At 37.5% G+C, this 25,151-nt stretch overlaps 1 protein-coding gene across 1 annotated transcript; it reads right to left on the reverse strand.

The window, feature by feature from the left end:
• On the reverse strand, positions 1 to 24,193 carry LOC114651170 (eukaryotic initiation factor 4A-II-like). The gene is made up of 10 exons (XM_028801124.2): positions 24,128 to 24,193; positions 14,674 to 14,806; positions 13,940 to 14,079; positions 12,646 to 12,814; positions 12,323 to 12,432; positions 8,209 to 8,352; positions 7,232 to 7,369; positions 6,005 to 6,094; positions 1,681 to 1,760; positions 1 to 209 (listed from the first exon to the last, which is right to left on the reverse strand). The coding sequence occupies exons 1-10, from the start codon at positions 24,191 to 24,193 to the stop codon at positions 65 to 67; spliced, it is 1,215 nt and encodes a 404-aa protein (XP_028656957.1). The 3' UTR covers positions 1 to 64.
• Between the last annotated feature and the right edge of the window lie 958 nt (positions 24,194 to 25,151).

Here is a 25,151-nt window from a genome sequence, read left to right on the forward strand (position 1 = left end):
TTTCTGTAATTTAATTATTTGTTTCAGTAAAGTTTTAAAATCTAATATAGTTAATAGTTAATATTTAGATGAGGTCAGCTACATTCATTGGCATTTCTTCAACAGCAGTGTTGTAGAACATCTCAATATCATGCAGAAAGCGCTTATCCTCCTCTGTCACAAAATTTATTGCAACTCCTTTTCTTCCAAAGCGACCTCCACGACCAATTCTGAGGGGAAACAGTTAACTTTTTGATTAATTAGTAATCTGAAGAAATCTGAATGAAAACAATAATACAGTACTACCGGATTATTAATAAACTATTCTTTCCCAGAAGTGGTCACAAGGGGGCACTATAATTGAATAAATAATGATTGAGATGTGTTTGCAATAAAAGCCTTTGCTTACCACTCATGTATTATTAGTAAAGAAAATAAGAATATTTATTTTTCCGGTACCCTAAGGAAGTGTTGTGGTTTTTTATTTAAAAAAAAAAAAAAGATTGATTGCAGAAAGGTTTATTGATTTAAGGATGGAACAGAAAGTTTCTGTAAACATTAACACTTTGTAAAACTAATTTTTAAATTATTTTTCAAATAACCTCAGTAACAGGAATAACAGATATATAATAAAATGTACAAATTTGTTTATTTAGTGTCTAAACTCATATCTAGACCTGATCATGCAAGGAAAATTAAGTTGGTTTCATCAAAAACACTGGAGTAATAATTACACCATTATTTGAAGTATTTCATTCAAAAGTTTGATATTTTTTTTTTTTTAATGAAGGCACTGCAGCCATAATTAGATTGGTCCCTAATTGGTCCTGCCAAGTAACCAGTACTTAAAATGGTGGTACTTGTCATACAAGCACTGGGAAAACATTAGCAAAATATTACAGTTGCCACTTACATCATTACACATTCACTGTTTGGTACAATATTGCCACCACTTTTGTCCTAACGAGGTCCAGTTTGTCACCAAACACCATTTGATAACACCATATTTGATAACCTAAACCATTACACCACCACCCCAAAACTGCACTGTTCACCCCAACAAAGATTAATATATTAGTTCATACAGTTTTCACCATGTTCCAACACCAGTATGCTTTTCTACTCCTCCAGTGGCCTGTATGTGCGCTGCTCACTTCACTTATGTCAATGGAAAATAAGCAGGTATGGTTTCAGTGATCTTCTTTTGGCCTGCCTATAGTCACACAACATTGATGCACAAGGAATACTCCTGTTTCCTTTTCTCTTCACCCTGTACACCTCAGACTGTAATTATAACACCAGGGATCTCCTTTGTAAAAATTTACATGGATTTAAGCCAGAAAATATGCATGTGCCAAAATACAGGAAAATGTGTATAGCAAAAAAAATCAGATTAATAAAACCCACCGTGCACACATTTCTATGCGATTTAGTAGTTTCTGCCCTGAAACAACCATATATGGAGCGTGCTAATGAACTTATACAATCATGATGCTGCAGAAATTCATTGACTGGTAGAGCAGTTATATCTAATTGTGAAATAAAGCCTTCCTCTGACCAAAATAAGCACAACATAATAATTTTAGTAGTTTTTTTTTTCTGCACATATTTTTGATATTTAAATTTTTTTCAGTTTTCTGACAAGTACACAAGCAGGATATTGTTAGCATCATCTTTCTTAACAAGTGTTAAGTAACTCACCTATGGATGTAGGTTTCTCTGTTAGTTGGGAGATCATAGTTAATGACTAATGACACTTGTTGAACATCAATCCCTCTTGCCTTCAAAAAATAAGAAATACATTTTAGACAAAATCTTGATAACGTGTTACAAGCTCATCTCTTTTGAGGTGTTTTTATTTCATTCCATTTTCCTAAGTCGCTTATCCAGGGTAGGGTTATGGGGTAGCTGGAGCCTAACACAGCAGTCACTGGACACAAGGCATGAACAACACTTGATCAGGGTGCCAGTCCATCTCTGATGAAAATACAAACATGGGCCACATTAGCAACTTCAGTTCACCTAACCTGTATATCTTGGGACTAAAGGAGGAAACTCCACCTAAGGACCTCCTAGAATATTAACCCAGGGCTCCTTGTTGTGAGGCAGCAGTGCCAGAATTCCTGCTGCCTTTTATGACTTATTTCTTGTTAATTGCTTGTGAAACAGCATCAATTAGCACCAGATTGTGCAATATGTCTTAAGTCGCATTAAATGCGAAACATTGTAACACTTTGCAAATACAAATGCAAAATTATGGTTTACTTTTTATGGTTATGAATGTATTTGTGTATTTTCCTAAAACAGTAAACATTAGCACCAAAGTGTGCTTTGTGACGTCCTAGGTAATAACCAGCAATAAAAACATTTTAAATTAACTAGGGGACTTTGCCCCCTGCTTGCTTCGCTCGCCAGTCTCCTGGCCTGCGCCACGTACCAGCCACATCGCGTCTCTCCCGCTCTACTTTTCCCTGATGTCAACACGAATTAGACGATCTACAAGTCTCCGACTTAAAGTTTAAATCTGAACAATATATTAGATCTCTTTTCGCTGTTCCGTTATTTCACTGAGTAATAATTTGTTTGTTTGCTAATGCGATCTTTACTATCATTTTTTTGAATTTTAGTACTTTCATTATCTCTAACCTGCTCTGCATATGTATCATGCCAACATTTTGGAACCTCTTTACGATGTTGTACTTTGTCATCTACTCTCTTTTATTTCCGGCCCCGGGCGTGGTTAAATCTCTTGGCACAAGGTGTCATCTCACGGGACTTGAAAGTATTTCTCTGAAAAAGTCTCATCTCATCCCTGGGTTTTTTTATATAATAGAGAGAGAACGCTGTCACTGTTATACAGTGTTACAAGTCATCTTTGTGGATATTGAAGTTATCAGGGCTATAAATATGGCAATAATTAAAATCTATCTTTTTGGTAATAACTACATATTTTATAATTGTCTCTGAAAATGGCTTAACATCATATAACTGTAGGTGACAGGAAATTAACAGAAGAAATATGTGGAAATTAATTGCTTCTCATGACTCATGAGAATTTCCTATGTAATAAAATTTATTTTATTTTCCTTTTTTTATTGGTGAAATGAAACTCAAAAGTTTGTAATAAAACATGCAAAAAAAATAAATAAAATGTATTTTTTTCCCCTACCATTCAGCTGATAAATTACTTTTGTGCGTTTGGTGGATCCCCTTGATGTTTCAACAGACTGAGAAATCTATATTACGGCAAGAATGGGGGAATCCCCCTTAGTGTAGTATTTCTATATTAGCACTATAAAGTTAAAAAAAATTGCTGCCACCCCAAGCTTTTACTGCCCCAGGTGACCACCTACTTCACCTAAAAGGGAGATCCAGTCCTCTGTGTGTGTGTTTATGTATGTATAGTAGACTATAGTATGCTCATATTTGGTGGACAATATATCATTATATCTAAGTTATTTAGAAATATTTATGTCCAATGTATTTATTGATGTATATGAAGTAATTGAAATAGTTTTACCCTAGGTTTTAGGTAGTTGTACAATGCAGTACATTCAGATTGCTAAATGTAGAAAAATGCTTATTTGCACATATTCACACATTAACAGAAAGACTTAATAAATATTAACTGATGTGTTGATTACCCAGAAACAAGTTGAAATGGCAGATTGACACCACTTCTGCATTCCAATCACCAGGGGTCATTGTTATGCAGTGATCTCAGCTGGTTACTCCACACTGCTATACACCTAGTTAACTCTACCACTGGCTTATCTGTTTGCAAAAATTTTTTGTTTATATTTGTTATGTGACTGTGTTCCATTTAAACTGGGTATATTTGTTTTGTATATCACTAACCAAAATATATACAGTATACAGCTGGATAATACAAATACTTGTGTGACACTGAAATGCTTTTTTTAGCTAAACGTGTGTGTATATATAATATACTGTATATACTCTGTTTGAATTAGGTCTTGTCTCGCAGGGCTTGAAATTTTATCTCATGGGATTTCACTTTCACCAAACAACAAATCTTTTAATTCTCGCAGATATGCCTCTTCATTGGGAAGAAACACTACTTTTCCCTGATGGCAGCATGAATTAGACGATCTACAAGTCTCCAACTTAAAGTTTAAATCCAAACAATATATTCAATCTGTCTTCGCTGTTCCGTTATTTCACATATTAATAATTTCCATTTGTTTGCACTAATGCAATCTTTACTATCATGTTTTATTATTTTCTATCAGACTTTTTAATTTTCGTACTTCCATTATCTCTAACCCGCTCTGAATGTGTATCATGCCAACGTTTTTGAATTCTTTACGACGTTCTACTTTGTCATCTACTCTGTCTTTTATTTCCAGCCCCGGGCGTGGTTAAATCTCTTGGCACAAAGTCTCGTCTTGCAGGACGTGAAAGTGTCTCTCTGAGAAAGTTGCGTCTTGTCTCTCTTCCCAAGGTTTTTTATTATAATAGAGAGATATAACAATACAATATAAGCTTTTCATATAATATATTTCGTGGAATTCTGTGGCCAAGAAACACCAGGAAAATTTCAGTTTTAAAAGTAGTATGTAATTGTTTATGGAACAGGAAGGTATAGTAATAAAGGATTTAATATGTTTGTCTTCCAGCTCTATGAACTGAACTTCTTTTATTGTCTGTGTGGACATTGCATGTTCTCCCCCATTCTAAGGGAGTTAACTTTGGGGAAACTCAAATTTCTTGACTTAATCCCAAAGACGTGTTTATTATGCTAAGTAGTGAACGCTACTGCTTTCTGCAGTCTCATGTAGATTTACATTATGTATTGTGCCCAGTGATACAAAAAAATACTTGAAAGCCCCACTTTAATAGCAAAAAAATGGAAAGATAGTTTAAGAACAAAATATTTATTGATGCAAGGTGTCTCTTACAAATACATTAAATCAAAATAAAAAAGGATATACGTTATTGTGGTTTCAGTTATTAAAAATCCTAAATAAAGTTGTGGAACAATTCCCATTTCTTGAAAAGAACATGAAATTGTGACTGCTGTTTTAAAATATACTTGTGTTCGAGTACAGTTTGTTAAACTGACATGCTGAACAGTGGGAGATATGTGAGGACTGAAACCAGCAACCTTTCAGTTTTCAGTCCTACATGTCATAGCTGTAGCTTACACTGCCTGTAATAGTGATGCTTTTGATAATAATAGGAGCAATTCAAGCTAGCATACTTTACTCTCATTAAGGCTAGGCTATACTGGTGGGTATTATGTCAACTGAATTTTTAATTTACAAAGATTTGCATTTGAAGATTTTTTTTATTTTTAATGTCCTGTATTTAGCACAAAAGTAATATATCAATAGACTGAAACAAATACATTTAATAATGGAAGCATTGGAATATGCACCTGAGAATCCATTTTTCTCTCAAAGTATACCTCTGATGTTATTTCTGTTACATTCAGGTAATCTGGTAAAGGTGTCTAAAATGTCAATTCTGGCAGTTGTATTGGCAGAGAATGCCTGAAACAGCAGCAGGCCAGGAGCAACACAAAGGAAGAGGAGAGAGAGGTTAGGAGCATGTGCTGATAGTGCGTTGCCACACCCACCACATCATGAATCACCTGGATTCAGACCCAAGTGCAGCGGGTGACACCACCGGAACAAGTTTTTTATGGTGGCTGGAGTGCCAACCCTGCCACCAACCCCCACGTTTTCCCTGCAAATTGGAGGACCTGTTTGCAGGGCTGGTTACAGATTAACGTCATACCCAAGATGAAGCAATTGCAGATTAAGGGCCTTGCTCAAGGGCCCAGTACAGTAGAGTAGAGTCACTTCTGGCATTTTACAGGATTCAAACTGGCAACCTTCCTATTGCCGGCACAGATCCCTAGCCTCAGAGCCACCACTCCACCTATACAATGTAAGAGGCTGGTGATTTTCAGTTAGGTTGAAATTTGGCATCTGTATGGTCATTAATTTCAACAGGTGAAAAAATCATTTAAAAAGCAAAAAGGTAAAATTTTATTTACCAGCAAATCAGTCGTAATGAGGACTCGACTGGAGCCAGATCGGAATTCTCTCATAATAAGATCCCGTTCTTTTTGATCCATATCACCATGCTGTTATAAATAAAAACGCACACCTAAACATTAAGAAGTTTCCATGAGTGAAATAATGAGTCAGAAATTAAAATTTCAAATACTAGGGAAACACCACAAAGTGTTGTGCAAATAAAAGGCATTATTATCCCATGGCTAAGCAACATTTAATAATGTATCTTTTTGTAGTGAACACTATTTCCTGTGCTTTACATGTACAGAGCTATTTTAAAAATTGCTTACTTGTACATTTTTTTTTAAAACTGGTGGTTTAAGAGATGTGCTCTGGAGCACACAGTGACAAGTCCTTTGGTGTATACTGTATTTCAACATTGTACTCGCTAAGCCTGCCTAAGTAGTCTGTAAGCAATTTAACAAGTAGATACTAAACTGCTCATGCAGTTCCAGGGGGTGATCCAAGTTTTGATCTTTCTAGCTAGGTTTTTGGCAGATGGAATTTAATGTACATTATTACATGTAGGAAGTAAAATGTTAAATTTAAATACACCTTATGAGCAGGATGTCACTATGCATAAGACAGTTTACAGAAGAGGTCAAGAAGGTTAATAGGATGTTGGATTTTATAGCACAATGTGAAACATACAAGTCATTGGAGGTTATGATTAAGCATTTGTGAAACCCCATCTGGGATACTGTATACAGTTTTAGTCTCTATATTACAAAAAAGTGCAAGTCCAGGGGAGACTGACTAAGCTGATTCTGGGACTGAGTGATATGAACTATGAGGACAGACTTGAAGGAGTTGAACTATGGAGATTAAGAGTTAACTTTAAAGCTCTTCAATCAGGACACTGGGACAGAGACGGACAAAGTGAATAGAACTGGGTAACTTCTTGGTTAAGATGACCTGTTCTCATAGTGTTTGAATGTTTTTAAAAAAATCCAATTAACTGCCATAAACTTTTCTTCATCAGCTCATTTATAACACAAGCACACTGGAGACCATTACATTTTGAGACTATTTGACAATAACATACGTGAGGAAAAACTGCAGACTTTTACATGAGATATAAAGTGGAATTGTGACATGTTGTGAATGGTGTGTGTAAATAAATAACATTGTCTATCTCCTTCTTTTAATACAGAATTCTTTGTAAACATACTGTAGATAAGCCATCAAGCAGAAGGCTGTCATACCAAGGCTGAAACTGTAAAATCACGAGCGTGCATTTTTTCTGTAAGCCAATCCACTTTTCTTCTTGTGTTCACAAATATCACCGCCTGTGTGATTGTCAGAGTTTCATATAAGTCGCACAAAGTGTCCAGTTTCCATTCCTGAAACAGACAAAAAACAGTAAGCTCATTTGAATATATTTTCTTTGAGTGTATTTGAAACCTTACCGAGATAACATGGTTTCTCAAAATCACAAATGATAACTGATGTAAACTTTACATTTTAATCCATTTATATAAATACTGTAGTTTTTAAACAAAAATAATGATTAAGTCTCACCCAATGTAGAAATCCATTTTTAATGTTCTATAGATTGTGGGGTTAGTGGTGGTGTAATAATTCTTGCTGTCACCTTACCAGAGTCCTGGGATTCAAATCCCAGCCAGGTCATTATTCTTATTATTCTGTTTGAAGGTGACACATTCTTTTAGTGTTTCTGTTGTGTTTTCTTTGAGTGATTCATTTTCTTTTTCTTCAACAATCTAAAGTTACATTACTTGACAATTCTAAAATTGGGTGGGTGTGTTCCTGATTAGTGTTGGACTGCAGTGACCATCAAGGGCTGGCTCCTTCTGTTCTACATTTTTTCCAAGGGTAAACTTTAATAAACAGAAATGTGGTAAAATATAGAGATTCACCTGAATGTTTGATTCATGTCAGAAATGTATTCTTTGATATGAAAATAATTGCATAAAAATTAATAGCAGTGAGATGAGGAATACACGACAATAACTAGAAAACAGCATTTGTTTTTTCTAGGGTAATTTACAAGAGACGTTCTTGAAAAAAATGTTAATTCAGCTGAAGGGTAGATATGATGAGTTTTAACTTGTAAATGGTAATAATTTCCTTCTGTTTTAGTGAAATCATTGCTTAGGTTTCTCTTTTATGGTACTGTATGGCCATGTCAAAATCAGTCATGTAATAATATAATAATTACCTCTCTTTCTACACTAATGTAAAATTGTTTGATACCCTCCAAGGACAATTCTTCTTTCTTTACAAGGATTCGAATTGGCTCTCGCATGAACTTCTTTGTGACATCCAGCACCTCTGCTGGCATGGTAGCAGACAGTAATACAACCTGGATTAAAAATAAAAAGTTATAAATATGTTACTGTATGCACAACTTTATGGGTCTGACAATAGAGAGAATTATTATATTATTTATATTTACCCACAAAACAGGGGGAAAATATTTAAAGATGCATTTGCAATATTAGTTTTGTTAAAATATTCTTTGTATTAAAAACTAATTAAATTTTTTGAACAGTGCTGAAATCTCAACTCAGGTTCTCAACCACAGGTTTGTTTGCCATGCTTACCATGACTCTGAATTCAATCAGCAGTAAAGATAAATTCATAAATGGTAAGCCTGGGCAGTGCAGCTGTTGACCACAAATGGTTTACCAACATTCATTTCACTCATCACTGTCCACTAAGTCCAAAGATTACAATAGAGTTGTAGATATGTAAATTATTCTTACTTTTTCATCTTATATAAAGCACAATACTTGCTAGGAAGAACGAGAATAAAAAGTAAATGTTTGTACAGTTGAATGAATGGATTGCAGTATTGCATCACAGCAAGACGTGCAAAAGTCTATTTCGGACTCTTAGTACTTGCAATTTTAGTTTAATGTGGCTTATTTCTTTTTGTCTCAGATTTATTAAAGGCAATTTTAATATTCTTGCCTATTTAAAAATACCATTCACATAACTATATAAAGTCTTTCATCCATCCATCCATTATCCAACCCGCTGAATCCGAACACAGGGTCACGGGGGACTGCTGGAGCCAATCCCAGCCAACACAGGGCACAAGGCAGGAACCAATTCCAGGCAGGGTGCCAACCCACCGCAGGACACACACAAACACACCAAGCACACACTAAGGCCAATTTAGAATCGTCAATCCACCTAACCTGCATGTCTTTGGACTATGGGAGGAAACCGGAGCTCCCGGAAGAAACCCACGCAGACACGGGGAGAACATGCAAACACCACGCAGGGAGAACCCAGGAAGCGAACCCAGGTCTCCTAACTGCGAGGCAGCAGCGCCACCGTGCCTCCCTAAAGTCTTTCATATGCTCATAATAAGTTAATGCACTGTCATGCATCAGAGGATCACCTTCTGGGCTCATTTGACTTATGTAACACCACCCCGGGATGAGAGGGGGCGCTGTTGCTAATAGTGTCATTTCCTTTTCTCTCCACAGTGCCTAGAAGATCCCCATTGAGGGCAACTGACTCAACCCCTTCCTGTCTGACCCCTATAAAACCTGGTCCCCGCCCCAGAAGGTGGGGTTCTACTCTTGGACTGAGCGCACTGCATGACAGAGCTCCTGACCACCTAAAGATAGATGAGTGAAACAGCCCAAAGGGTATGTTTGGTTATTTTCTGTTCACACCTTTTGTTTTCCCATGCCAAAAAGCAATTGTTTTGCTTTAAGTGATTTATTTTAAATGGGATAACCCAATTTGTGTTCCCCACATTTCTTTTGGGTTCAGTGATTCCCTCACCTGATGTTCACTCATATACTTTACAAAGTGAGGTGGTGCTATTTGCATTTCTGATTTTCTTTTTTGAAATTTGATGCTACATTTTTATATGATCCAATTATTAAAAATAAAGATTTGTTTTTACAGCAGTACAACAATTTTTTTCTCAAAGTTCAGCTAGTGCTAACATATTACAGCTACTCATTCTAATTTTCATGAGACTGGATCAGAGGATTTATGAATGAATGTAAAGGAATGAAAAAATGACTATTAGTAATGTTACATTTTAATGGCTGATCCTGCAAGAAGAGGAAAAAAGCAACATCCATCCATTATCCAACCCGCTGAATCCGAACACAGGGTCACGGGGGTCTGCTGGAGCCAATCCCAGCCAACACAGGGCATAAGGCAGGAAACAATCCTGGGCAGGGTGCCAACCCACCGCAGGACACACAAACACACCCACACACCAAGCACACACTAGGGCCAATTTAGAATCGCCAAACCACCTAACCTGCATGTCTTTGGACTGTGGGAGGAAACCGGAGCGCCCGGAGGAAACCCACGCAGACACGGGGAGAACATGCAAACTCCACGCAGGGAGGACCCGGGAAGCGAACCCGGGTCCCCAGGTCTCCCAACTGCGAGGCAGCAGCGCTACCCACTGCGCCACCGTGCCGCCCAAAAAGCAACATGTTTGACAAAAATAAATTCTTTAAAAAATACAATGGACCTATCCATCCAACTAATTTTGAAATTCAGGATTACTGGTATTTTAAATGAAAAACATATCCCACATTTTCAAAATCTCAAAAGAGTGTTCTACATAGTTGTATACGTAGATAGTTTAAAATTGTTTTTAGTCAAAAACCACTAACTGTATCTCCTTTGTAGCTTTTTTAAAAGAAGCTCATAAATGTGTATCACTCCTCTAGATACTTATACAGTTCTAGATATACGTAAGGAAGTGTGAGCCATGGAGTCCTTGCACACTAGTGTTGATCGGCAGCATTTGCCAAAACAGTTTCTGCTGTGAAAATGATGTGTTCACCAGTGACCTTGTTTGCAGAATATTTTCCTGGAAACTTGCTATGCGGCTGGCTTAGACAAAGTTTTTTTTTTTTCTCGGTGCCCCATGTTACTTTACCAGGCCACTGTGACATCATGGATCTGTAGAAGCCAATGTTGGACAGGGCAGCACCCTGAGTATATAATTCTTATCCTAGTAGTGGGTTAAAAATTAGCAGAAAATATGCGAATGCAGAAGGAATGTGTCACTGTAATTGTGTCTTAAAGGTACTGACTTTTTGTACAGCTTTGTATGTAACATTTGTATAATAGGTGAGCGTACCCCTTTAACAGTATTACATAGAGTGCTGCATAGTTGATGCAAACTGGAAAGAATAAAGAATACATGTGCTTTACTGTTTGTGCTGATTAGGTAGCAGTGGCAGTGAACGAGGAAAAGATTCAGGGGAAGAAAAAAGAAAACTAACTGTACTTTTAGTGTGCTCTTTACTTTTTGAAGCCCTAGCCTAATGTTACTCGATTATTTAGCTCTTTTGTAAGTTGCTTTGGATAAAAGCGTCTGCTAAGCAAATAAATGTAAATGTAGTGTGTGAGAGGTGAGTACCTGCCATCAAATCTGTGCAGGGCAAGCCTTAGTGAAATTAGGTTTTGTATCTGCCAGAAATTTTACTGTTCTGATATTGAATACTATTAATGTTACCTTAGCACTGCTGCCTCACAGCTCAGGTTACATTTTTGGCCACAATAATCAGCCCAGCAGAGCTGGCAGATGTTTTCCCAGCCACACTTAATAGACCATTGCACCATTATAATCCAGTCAAAACCAGTTCTGTTCCTCCTTCTCCATTGACTTTAATGCATTTTGCTGCATTTGTCAAAGTTCCTGGACTTTTCTGTGATTTCACTGAACTTAAGGTGAAGTAAATTCAGCAGGGTTCATCCACTTACTATTACACACAGATCTGAATTCCAACAAATTGTTGCATGAAGGTTTACATGTACTCATTGTAGTTGTATCCATTCACATTCACAACTTGAGCATATCCCACCATAGTCGAATGTGTGACACAAATCACAAACATGTTGAAATGCTGAAAATGCTCATTTCTTTGTCATTTTTGTGCATCTTCTAATTTTGATTAAAAAATATTCATATTTTCTAAGTAGTTGCTTACATTTTCTTAATGGGATAATTGATTTTGACATCCATATGCAAAATAATTTTGCTCTAAAACATCTTCACTGAGATCTGTGTAAAGTATAGTCCAAGCTGCCTTCATTGATTTTTCAAAGACTTTAATAAAAAACACCATATTATACACACAAGTGTGCAATTCATTAAAAAATCACTACCAAGATCTGTAACACATTGTTAAAGAATTTCTGAAATGCCTTTTTAAAGAAAGTTTTTTTTTTCCCCATAGTGAGAACTCAGAAGCAAGCTTTCATTTTCAGAAACAAATATTTAAAATTATTCTATTTTCCCAGCAGCTTTCTTAATAAAACTGTTATACGTAAGGTACCTGAATATTTGAGTTTAGTTTCTGAAATATCTCATAGATTTGATCCTTGAATCCTCTGCTCAGCATTTCATCAGCCTCATCCAAGACAAATATTTTGATAAATTTTGGGGCTACAATAATCAAAAAGTAGGAAACAAATTAGTCCAGAATAACTGCACTATTACAAAGAGATTGGCTGAATCATCATGTCGTCTGCCTCACTGTGCACCAAATATGGAGTTTAAAAATGAAAAAAGCATGAAACAAGATAACGCAATTTGTATCCATTTTAATTACTTAGGATAATTGAACTTTAACTCAGTATATGTATATACTGTACTTACAAATGTAACGCCTGTTGAGCATGTCAAAAACTCGACCGGGTGTACCAACCACCACGTGAGGTGCTTCTGCTTGCAGTTTTTGCATTTCCGTGCGGACATTTGTGCCCCCAATACAAGCATGACACGATGCTCCCATATAGTCTCCTAGGGCGAGAACCACCTTTTGTATCTGAAAATAAACAAAACGGATACAAACAGAAGAATATTAATGCACAACAAAAATAGCCAATTTGAGGTACCAAGGTTAAGGAAAAAAAACTAGAAAAACTACTAATCAGAATCTGTGGGAGGCACGGTTGGACAGCTGCCTCACAACTCTAGGAGACTGAACTTGAATTGTGGATCTGATTACTACAATATGGGGTTTGTGTGTTCCTCCATTATTTGTATGGGTTTTTGCTACATTCTAGACATGTACTTAAGAGGGTGTAGTTACAGTTTCTTCCAACTCTGCTTTAAGACAGACAGAGGGTTTTTAAGTAATCAACAGAATTTGGAACACTTGTGCAAATTGTTTGCTTCAACTTGCAGGCTTAATTTACTTTAATTGCTTCAGAACATCTGTAGGTTGTAACCTATTAGTTGTTCCCTGAAGAAGGCCCATTTTTAATATTCTGAAATTTCCTTTTTTTCAGCTTTTGCTAACCTGATTTTTATATTTAAACCTCTGGCAGTTTATAGCTTACCTTTTCACCATTTTAGGTCATTCATTGCATTTCAACTGATTAAATTTGAAGAAAAGCTGGGGAAAAGCCAAGCAAAATGACACCTTTTATTGGCTAACTAGAAAGATTACAATATGCAAGCTTTCGAGGCAACTCAGGCCCCTTCTTCAGGCAAGATGTAATCTACATCTTGCCTGAAGAAGGGGCCTGAGTTGCCTCGAAAGCTTGCATATTGTAATCTTTCTAGTTAGCCAATAAACGGTGTCATTTTGCTTGGCTTTTCTCTACATTCATAATGGCTAACACGGTACAACACCCTAGTACTAAAGAAAAGCTGGAAAAACTGAGGTGTTCAAAAACTTGTGACCGGAAGTGTATGTTAGTTATTTGCAACTCAAAATTGACCCCATGAATGTTTTGGGTGTGTTCGAGAATTTGCTCTTCTCTGGACTGGTTCCCTGTCCAATGTACAAAGTGTATACTCTATACACACAACACATGAACCTGAAACTAGATCTTTGGAGCTGTTCTAACCACTGTGTCATCTGAGTGAATAGTTAATATAAGCTAATCATATCATTGTGTGTAAGCAACTGTGTTCCAAATGACAAAGAGCCTGTATGACTTACCTGTTGTGCAAGTTCCCGGGTAGGAGCCAACACCAGAGCCTGCGTTTCTTTCATATCTGTCTCCAGGTTTTGCAGAACAGCTATAGCAAACGTTGCCGTTTTGCCCGTTCCAGACTGAGCCTGTGCAATTACATCATAACCTATTAAAAAGAAAGACCTTTGAAAAAATAAAATAGCACCTAATATGAATGTACTTTTTTTTTTTTTTTTTACTCCATGCATTAAATCATGATCTTTATGTTGGTATAAGGATGACCAGTAAATCACCCAAGTGGCTCCAGTTAAACCCCAAATGCACTTTTAGCTTGTTCGGAAGTTCATTTTTATGCAATGAGTGTAGGACAAAATAATTTAGGATATGAACTCCCATACTTGAGTGGCAGTGTCCCACAGTGGAAATAATAAAAAAATAAGTATATATTTTCTTTTTGCATATAGTTTTGCTGCAGATCTAGAGGCATCATCCTATCATTAGACATGATGTAAAAATCTAGTATTGTTGAACTGGAGAATGAATTGAAACTAGACACAAAAGCACTCTGAAGTGAAATACAGCCAGAAAGATTCTCAATGTTTAACACTCAAAACATTTAATGGAAGATAAGGACCTGAGAGTTTTGAATGTCTCCATTGTTTTTCAGTAATATAAAAAAAGAAAGTTGGTGAGTAATCCTGCTCTGCAGGTGCCTTATGCACAGAAGTGGAGGATTATAAAGGAGAGCATGATGCCTTACCCTTGATACACGGAATGATGGCCCGCTGTTGGATAGCAGATGGCCTTTCAAACCCGTAGGCATATATGCCACGAAGAAGACTTTCCTGAAGGATCATCTCATCAAAGCTGTCAACTACTTCATTCCAGTTGCTCTGTGAAGTAAAAATGCATGTAATCCTTTCAGTCCACTGTACATAATGAAATGTCCTTTGTGCTACTTTAAACAATCTGTCCATCCTCCTATCCTGTTTTTAAAGGGTATGTGTAGCCAATTCTGGAAGCCTGAGGTACAAGTTCATAAGATGAAACACTTGCACTAGACCAGTGGTCTCCAACTACAATCCTGGAGGTCCGCAGTAGCTGCAGGTTTTAATTCTAACCCTTTCCTCAACTGGTGACCAGTTTTTGCTCTTCCTTTCATTTTAATTGAATTATTTTTTTTTTTTAGGATTTTTACCCCAGAATTTCTTCATTCCTCTGAATTGCTTCATTTCTTTCCTTAAATGGCACTCAAATAAAAATTAAATGGGAAGTGAGTGAGTGAGCCAATAGAAGACCAAATAAGTCGGGCTTCATACCCAAAGAATTCATTTCATTAGGCGCCGTTCTTGTTGTTAATTAAACCTGATCTTTAATTCCATGGCTTGATGGTGCTCTCATTGTGCAATAACACACGTTTCCAAAATTGTTGATGGTCTCTTTTCTAAAAGCGCTATTAAAAAGTTTTGGGGACCTGAGCAGATCAGCATTCCTGAGACCTTAATCTTACTTTATTTTCAGATATTGTAGGATGGACACAGTTTGCTGCTCATGTTTTGGCTCATTGTATATCTCATTATTGTTTGACAGCTAATTAAGGAAAAATAAACAATTAAGGGGTCTGAGTCTTCAGGAGCAAGTCAATTAAAATTAATTAAAAAAAATTTAATTAGCAGCAAAATTGGGTCACTAAATAAGAAAAGGGTTTGAATGAAAAGCCACAGTCACTGAGGCCCACCTAGACCAGAGTTGGGGACCCCTGTTCTAGACCAGGATTGTCCAACACACAACTATGACAAGTCAGTGCTATTCACCTACTGTACCTCGTGTTACATCATCTATCTATCTATCTATCTATCTATCTATCTATCTATCTATCTATCTATCTATCTATCTATCTATCTATCTATCTATCTATCTATCTATCTATCTATCTATCTATCTATCTATCTATCTATCTATCTATCTATCTATCTATCTATCTATCTATCTATCTATCTATCTATCTATCTATCTAGTCAAGATAGAGAAGCAATTCAATAGATATAAATACTATGTGTTTCAAAACTGAAGAAAATAAGTCAAGTATAACTGCCCAAACTGTACAAGTCTCCAGTACAGGACTTGTGCAGTCCTCCCATTATAAACAAGATACTGGCATTCAGCATTTCAATGCACTTCATAGGGACCTGTCTGAATTTTGACACTTTGCAAAAAAACATCAACAGAGTGAAAACTAATACATGCAACTGTGGATGCAAATTTAAACAAACGAAAACAGAGATAATGTCACTTAGGTAGAAACAGTAAAACACAGTCATGTTTTTGATCTTGAGATCCTGACAGCAGACCCAAAACTGTATAGTATTTGCATCAGTTAGCTACTAAGGTTATTAATGTGACTATTTCTTATGTATTTTCTTGCTATGATTGTTTTCATTACAATGATTGCTTTATAATGATATTTTATTTAATATTTATATCATTACATGAGCTACTAATGTTAAAATGTGCCAACATCTTATATGTGCTATTACAATTATCATTTTTCTTGTTTAATCAACTAGTTTTTTGAGGTGTAATACACAAAAGAAATGAAAAATGGCATTTATTCTTTAAGTGAGTCAAACCTAGCAAATTCCTTTGAAAAGGAACAAAATGTAACATTCAAAAATGTCATTGTTGTCTGTGCTTCACATGGGCCTTCAGGACAGTTACAGTAGTTTAGAGCACTTAGTAGGGTTGACCAATATTTTATCTGATTGATTGCTGCATTAAAAGTAAGCTGACTTGTCCAGCACACAACTATGACAAGTCAGTGCTATTCATCTACTGTACCTCGTGTTACATCCAAAATCCTCTCTCTCTCTCTCTCTCTCTGTGATTGGTGCTCTTATTCTTTCACACCAGACATGTTTAAAATGTGACTTTTTGTTTTAATAGCACCATCAAAATGTTGTGGACATTTTAACAAATAACATGACTGAGACCTTCACTCATCTTTATTTTCAGATATTGTTTAATGGACGCAGGTTAGCTGGTCATGTGTTGGCTCATTTTGTATGTTAATATTGTTTGGGTGCTAAGTAAGGAAAAATACATAATTAAGTGGTCAGAGTTTTAAATGGCAAATCAATTGCGATTAAGACAAAAGACCTAATTAGCAGCAGAAACTAGATGGTAGTTTAAAAAAAATGGTTAGAATACAAACTGCAGCTACTGTAGCCGTTAAGAATCAGAGCTGGATGTTCCTGGATTAGAGTAACGAACAGACATCTTTGACCTTTTGGGAGAAACCCAAGCACTTCTGTACTTCCAAAACATACAGATTCTCTACCCAAATTCTGTCTATCTTTCTATCTAAGAATAGCCCTCTAACACTGTTTGGCATATAAATTAGTCGAACAGCAGTGGGCACAAGGCAGGAAAAATAGCATGGATGGGGACAACTCCATCTAATAACAAACTTCTGCACAAGCCACTCTCAGCCTTACTTGGCTCATTTAAGGTTTGTGACTGGGAAGAAGCTTGTGTACTGAAGGAAACCAGTATAGATACAGGCAGAATATTCACACTTAAACAAAAGGTACCCATGCTGGGATTTTAATTCAGGTCTTGTGAGGTGTGTAGCTCCTGCTCTTTTTAATACAACTTTCTTTAAGGAGTTTTTCATTTTTTTACTATGCATGCATTTTTATCAAATATATTTTATATAGTGTAGTTCATATTTTAATACTTGTTTATCTGTATTTACATTTGTATTTATTTGTTTTATTTTATGTATTTCATTTTATTTTTCCTTTGTGGATTTTTTTTCTTACCTTCTTGTAAAGCACTTCGACTTGCATTCCTTTATGAAAATCTAAATAAATGTTGGTGTTGCCATTGTTTTAACCTTTTTCAGCATATGCTAATAGTCAGGCCTAATAGTTCACCACTCCAATAACATTCCTGTTGTGGGATAAATGTCTTCTGCCATACATTTTTCAACAATATTCCAACTCTCTTCATTTTACAGTTTTGCTCAGGAGACCTTGTTGGAATAGTTGTCTTCATCTATCCATCTTTTTTTTCTTTTTTTCTTTTTTTTTTTTTTTACCATTTTGGATTCTGTTGTCTATCCAGGCAGCACTGGGTACAAGGCATATGTTGCGTGCCAGTCTATCATAGGACACATTCAAACACACAGCTCTACATTCATCAGGCACAGCTAATTTCAAGTTTCCAACAACTCTATAAGGTTGTCATTGACATGTTTGAGAAAAAACAAAACCTGAAACTAATCCCTTGCAGAAAAATGTGCAAATATCACACAGGCAATGAGTAATCTGTGATGTGAATCCAAGACTCTGAAGCTGTTAGGTAGCGGCACTGTGCCAGTTCTTAAACACTTTTTTTGTCCTTTGAAAGGGACAACCAGTGCTTGTAAACTGTAGGTTTCAGTTAGCGTGCTTTTCTAAAACATCACTGGGATTTTGCAGTTAAACATGACTTGCAATGGAGGCTACCTTTCATTTTATAAATCTATTCATCTCAGACTTGCAATGGTGGCTACCTTTCTTTTTATAAATCTTTTCATCTCAGACTGCCTATATATAGACATAACTGGGTAATTGCATAAAGGTAGTTTAGACTTTCGCCTAATAATAATAAAGAATTAAAGACATTTGTATAGTGCTTTTCTCATTACCAGTTTGCTCACCACACATTAGCTATTTAGGGGTGAAGGGGTGAGAGAGAAAGCAGATAAGTAGGAGGCCAAAAAGACCATGATGGGCAATTTTAGCCCGGACATGATTAAAAACTCTACACTTTGAAAGTTGCCCAAGGATCTTTAATGACCAAGAGGAATCAGGACCTCATCTCCTGGAGGATGGTGCCGTATTTACAGCACAGTGTCCCTGTCGCTGCAGTACGACATTGGCATCCACCTGCATACCCCAGGGTAAGTGCCCCCTGCTGGCCTCATCGACATCTCTTCCAGCATCAAACCTAGCTTTTCCTAGATGGTCTCCCATCCGAATACTGGCTGGGCCCAAACATGCTTAGCTTCTGGTGGATATTCTGTTCTGAAGTGCAGGTGGTGTGGCTGATGAACTTAATTTAGTAGGCACTAATAATGTATCAAGACCTGGTTTGATGAGCACAAGGACAAAAAGTGGAAAAGGAATGGAGTGTTTAGAAGGGATTCTGAACTTGGAACTTAAAAGTGGAAAGTCTAAGTCTGGTGCGTTTGCCATGTCAACCTGAGTTGCTGCACATCTTTTCGATGGAAAGTATTATCTTTATCCATATAAGAAGTATGTTGCTCAGATTACCCAAGTTTGGTTGGCTCAAGGAGGAGGAGCAGCTTTTGTGTTGTAGGGAGTATGGCAGGTTTGTTGAAAACAACCTACCATAATTAGCTTCAACAACCACACAAAAGCCGCAGCCCTCTGAAAGAATGTTTTCTAACTGTTCTGTGGGAATCCCCAGAAAACCTTAGTAGCATTTGGTCCCCAGAAAAGACATTTTTATATGCACATGATGCTACTTTATGCAAATCTAGAGTTCTCTGCCAAGAAAATGCTGTCTGACTCTAAAAAAAACTGTGGCGTAGATAAAGGCAGCAGTGGCCATGACTATGCCTAAATTTAAAGCAATAAAATCTGCTGGCTTTGTTTCAATGTAAATTAAGCATGTTAATGTGCTATCCAAGAGACTAATGTCAGTATTTTTAGAAATGGCGACATAAAGCCAGTAAATATGATCATTTTGAGTTAAACCAAGGTAGTTGTGTAAAGAAAACAACTCCATGATTTCTTTTTTAATGTACTGTAAACAAATATATATTCTTCAATGTGTTAATTACACTGTTTTATTTCAACACCGCTATGAGTCTATGACAATACAACAGCTATCCACAAAATATTCCTGGACATTGAAACAATTGATATCAGCAGCTAAAACAGTGGTTAAATGTTAATTTTCGTACATTTATAGATTTTTAAAACATTTTTTAAATATTAATTGTATGACAGATTACTACTAAAATATTTTGTTAATTTAAAGTATTTTTATGGCAATTTAATTTTTACAGTATAGAAAGGTGCAATTTATGTTGTATACAGTTGTAATGTTTATAATGTGCTTTATCCTTATTATCTTTGAGTATTGGTGAAAATATGATTCTTCAAGATGTTGTCTGATGTTTTTATAGATGATGGGATGATCTTGCTGTGTGGTTGGAAGTGGTGGCTCTGGAAAATAGAAAGATCTCTGAATTTCCTAAAGGCTATTCTATCTGCCATCATTAAATACTCCCACCTCGATCTAAGTACAGTGGAACCTCTGTTCACGAATGTCTCTGAATACGTACAAATCGGTTTACGACCAAAAAGTTCGCCAAACTTTTGCATCTGTTCACAACCACACACTCAGTATACGAAAAAGCCAGTTTCCCATTCGGTTTGTGCGCGCCGATGATTTCCGCACGTGTTCAGTCCCTCCCTGTGGAGGGAGGGAGGGAGGGGCACGCCTGCACGCAAGAGACACACACACACACACATACAAGTGCGCAAGAGAGACACACACACACACACAGATGAGAGAGAGAGAGAGAGAGTGAGTGAGTGAGAGAGAGGGGGCTGGATGCATAAGGCAGAGAAGACAGTTAAAGAATACACCGGGCTTGTTTTTGTTTTCACTTCTGTTTACAGCAATCGGTTTGTAGCGTGCATTGTTGCAATGTTACATTTCTTGGTGGTTTATTAAATTATGGATTTTCAAATGTTCATTTTTTCCCTGTACTTAAAACTCATTAAAAAAGTGTTTTTAGCGAGCGGTTGGTAGCGCTATAGCGCGAGCTCTTGCAGTGTTAGTTTTCTCTGTTGTTCAAGGTTTTCTCAGTGTTGTTCAATGTTTTTACATTTAGTTTACTATTACGCTGTGCATTCTATGGTGTAATTAACTATATTTGTGCTTAAAAACTTAAAAAAATATATATTTACATAGGTACCTTTAAGGTGAACTAGCCACTCAGGAAAAACACAAAAGAAGCATCATGGTAGTTTCCTGGTAACACTCCTTCTGGGCAGTGCGGCTGTATATATATTTACATACAGTTCGTAGGGTCTGGAACGGAAATTACTTCGGTTCACGACCAAATCAGGTTACGACCAGAGTTTTGGAACGAATTATGGTCGTGAACTGAGGTTCCACTGTACGCGATAACCTGCCAGGGCAAGAGGGGGAACTGCTGCTAATGTTCTCTTCTCCTTCTCTCCTCGCATCTCGGAGGAACTGCCCAGTGCAGGCACTTAGCCATGGCCCTTCTGGCCTGCACGCCATAAAGAAGCAGAGCTGCCCAGAAGGTGTCATCTTCTCACCTGAGAGTGAACCAACAGACGGAACACACAAGAAATGACTTGTGATGCTTCTTTTGTGTTTTGCCCAAGTAGCAAATATTCTTTTTGCCATAAAGGTGCATTTTCATTTGGATGTCATTCAATCAAATGGGATGACCCGGTTGGTGTCCCAAATTTTCAGTATTGCCTTCTTGTCTTTCCTACACATGGCCACATTTGGCATAGTCAGTAGGATTTTTGGCCGAGGATATGGCAGATCACAGCAACCTCGCTGAGGTGATCCAGAGGCTATAGACCAGATAAACTAGCAACAGCTGCAGCATGCAGAGATGATCGGGGCAGAGGCATACCACAAGGCTGCCAACACTCACTACAGAAGAGAGCAAGGTTGAGAGCAAGGTCCTGCTCAATTGCTTGTCTCGATGCATCTGCTGGACAATGTGGATACCGTCCTCCTAGTCTTTGAAAGAACAGCCATCCGCCAATGCTGGCCTCTGCATGAGTGAACCCACCTCCTCAACCCAATACAGGTTATGTGCAATGCGCCTGTTATGATTTTGAGGGACTGATTACCCCACACTGAAGTGGGAGATCCTCGATAGGTATGGTTTCACCACGGTGTCCCAGGCTCAATGCTGCCATGAATGGCGGTTCAACCCAGAGCAACAAATAATGGATTAAATCAGTGGAGTGTGTGAATGATTCATGCAGCTCTGTCCCTTGGTGAAAGGTCATCACGAGGGAGGACAGCAGATACATGACCAGCTCTACAACAGAGGCTCCCGTCTTTGAGGGCTCTGTCTGGGTGACAGGGTTATGATCCTAATCCCCACATCCCACTCCAACAGTACTGGCAGGGGCCCTACAAAGTCTCAAAGTATAATGGGCTCATGGACTACCTGATCCACTAGCCCAACTGATGTCAGGGGTGTATATCATTTCAACCTCCTGAATCCATGGTTTAACTGGGATCCCAGCAACATGGTGGTCACTCATGTTCTATATCCTTTAAAGGACACTGGACAGCTAAACTTTGGATAGCCTTAAAACCAGGCAGAGGAAAGAGTTGGGAGTCGTCATTGCCTCTGTCACCTGTGTCATAGACCCCAGGTTGGACTGTACTAAGCTAATTCCCACAAGATTGGTGATATTGCCAGGGATGATGGTTTGTCAGCAGCCGTATCGCCTCACAGAGACAAAGAAGGCAGAGGTTGAGTTGGAAATATGTCAGATGCTGGAGCTCAGAGTTTTTGAAGCCAGCCACAACACCTGGTCCAGTCCAATCAGATGGAAGTTGAAGCTTTTATAATGACTATTGCTGGCTCAACCAGATTTCTCGATTCAATGCCTATCCCATGCCCAAGATGGACGACCTCCTCGAGCATGTGAGTAATGCCCAGTATCTGTCCACCCTCGACATGATGAATAGCTACTGGCAAATCCCCAGATGGACGCAGCAAAGGAAATGACTGCGTTCAGCATCCCTAGTGGTTACTGGCTGTATCTTACGTCTTACCCTCCGGGGTACATGGGGTCCCAGTGACCTTCCAGCATCTAGTTGATAGATTACTATGGCCCCATAATACTTATAGTGCTGCCTTTTTGTTTGATGTGGTCTCATATTCCAGCACCTATGATGAACATCTACTCCATGTTTCCTACATCCTCCGAATTATTCGCAATGCTGGCCTGCAGATTAACCCCCAAAAATGCTATTTTGGACTGACAGAGGCTAAATACCTAGGGTACATGGTGGGTGGCAGACGTATCAAACCCCAGTACTCCAAAGTTGCTGTCATACATGACTGGCCCCAACTGCAAACCAAGAGACAGGTACAGACCTTCCTCGAACTGGCAGGCTACTACCAATGGTTGTTCCCTGGTTTGTCAAATAAGGCCATGCTTCTCACACAACTGACGAAGAGGAAGGCATACCATAAAGAAAGCCGCACTGCCCAGAAGGAGTGTTACCAAGAAACGACCATGACGCTTCTTTTGTGTTTTTCCTGAGTGGATAGTTTTCTTTTCACCTTAAAGGTACCTATTTAAAATTATTACATCTAAACGGGACGACCCGGATAGTGTCCCAAATTTTCAGCATTGCCCTCCTGTCACTCCCACACATGGCCACACTATTTATCTTCACTTATTCTTCAAGTGGTGACTTCCACAACTAACTTCATTCATTTGCTGCAGTCTTCTAGGATGTGTGACAGAGTTTTAATGCTAAGTTCCACAACAGTGAAAACACTTCTTATAGTGTCCATCCAATCTGATTGTATTTGCCTTGGAATGATTTACTTTTCTTCTGGTTTGAAACTGTCTGACCAATAAGTCTTATCTCATATTCTACAGATTATACCCTTCATTATATTAACTATATATTTGGAGAAACGACTGAACTTCTTAAAGGCATTAACCCCAGCCTGCTTTCTGTGTTCTGACTTGGTTGCCACCTTCTCATCTTCTGACAAGATGCATATGGGAAGTGTTTGCACTGTTCAAATTCTTCTCTCTCTCTGCAGCCTCTTATCAAACACTGTGGTGCAAATACAGTTTTGAAACACAAACATATGTCTTTAACTCAGTAGTCTCATGTCAGTGAAACCACAAAGGTGCAAATATATATTTTGAACACTTGAACAATTTTCTTTCACTCAGCAGCCTCTTATTAACGAAAACATTAAGGTGTGAAAAAGTAGTCACTATTCATAAAACATAGATGCATATTAAGCACAAAGGACATTATTTGCCAAGATAATATAAACATCATTTAAAATCTGTAGCATGTTAAAATGACAAAATTTCTGGAATTAAAACCAAAATGTTGTAGTCGGACTTGAAGAAAAAATGTCAGAGAAGCTTTACCTGAATAAGGCCATCTGAATCAACTCCCTCATAGATATCAAAGTCACAATCATTTATGGGATCCATCCCTCTTTATCTTGGTCATCTAATTTAAAAGATCAAATTATAAACTGATGAGTAAAAAAAAATTATAATGTAGAGTATTCCATATGCATACATAATTTAACACAATTTAAAATCAATGTTATCCAATTCAGGGTTGTGGCCACAGCTTATCACAGCAGCACTGGGTACAAGACAGAAAACACCTCTGGGCAGTGCACCAGTACATCACAGGACACACACTATCCAACCCACCAAATTACTTGAAAAGGATGCCAATAGGAAAACCAGCTGAGCACACAGTTTGAATCTGGGACACTGAATGTCATATGCAGAAGCACAACCACTGCAACATTCTGTATTTAATTTTTTTCTTAGAAAAATGAAGTAATGATGTATTAATTTTATTAAGACGTTTACATACTAATGCCATAAATAAAGTCTCTATACTATATATGGTATACTACTACCATTATTTTGTAGGGAGCACTGATCTCAATAACCCAGTCATTCACCATTACATTTTGTGAAATTACTTATTAAAAAGTCAAAATGTATTTATGTTGCTTTGGATGAAAGACATAAAACAATCTTGGATGGATCACAGTTCATCACACAGCACATCTGTAGTTCTATGAGGTCAGTTTGGAGTCACAATTCAACTAACTGCAAGGTGGAGAAAAAGCCTAATAGTCACCTTAGACCAAAAGGGCTGTATAGGTTTATTTGGTCATTTAATATGTGCAAGTTCTTACTTAATTGTACCAATTAACATGAAATATGTGACCATTTACCAGCACCATGATAAATGAGTTCTCGTACCTTACCTTGAGACTTCTTTCTTCATTTCCTGAAATAACTACCTCACATCGTAGTGGACACAGGTAGAAAAAGTAAAATCCACCCACAAAGTAACTGCCCAGCAGCAGCTTCATCTGTCATGTTACCTTTATAATGACTATTAGTCTTGTAGCTCTTTGGA

This window comes from Erpetoichthys calabaricus, chromosome 4 (assembly GCF_900747795.2).
Source record: "Erpetoichthys calabaricus chromosome 4, fErpCal1.3, whole genome shotgun sequence".
Classification (NCBI taxonomy): domain Eukaryota; kingdom Metazoa; phylum Chordata; class Cladistia; order Polypteriformes; family Polypteridae; genus Erpetoichthys; species Erpetoichthys calabaricus.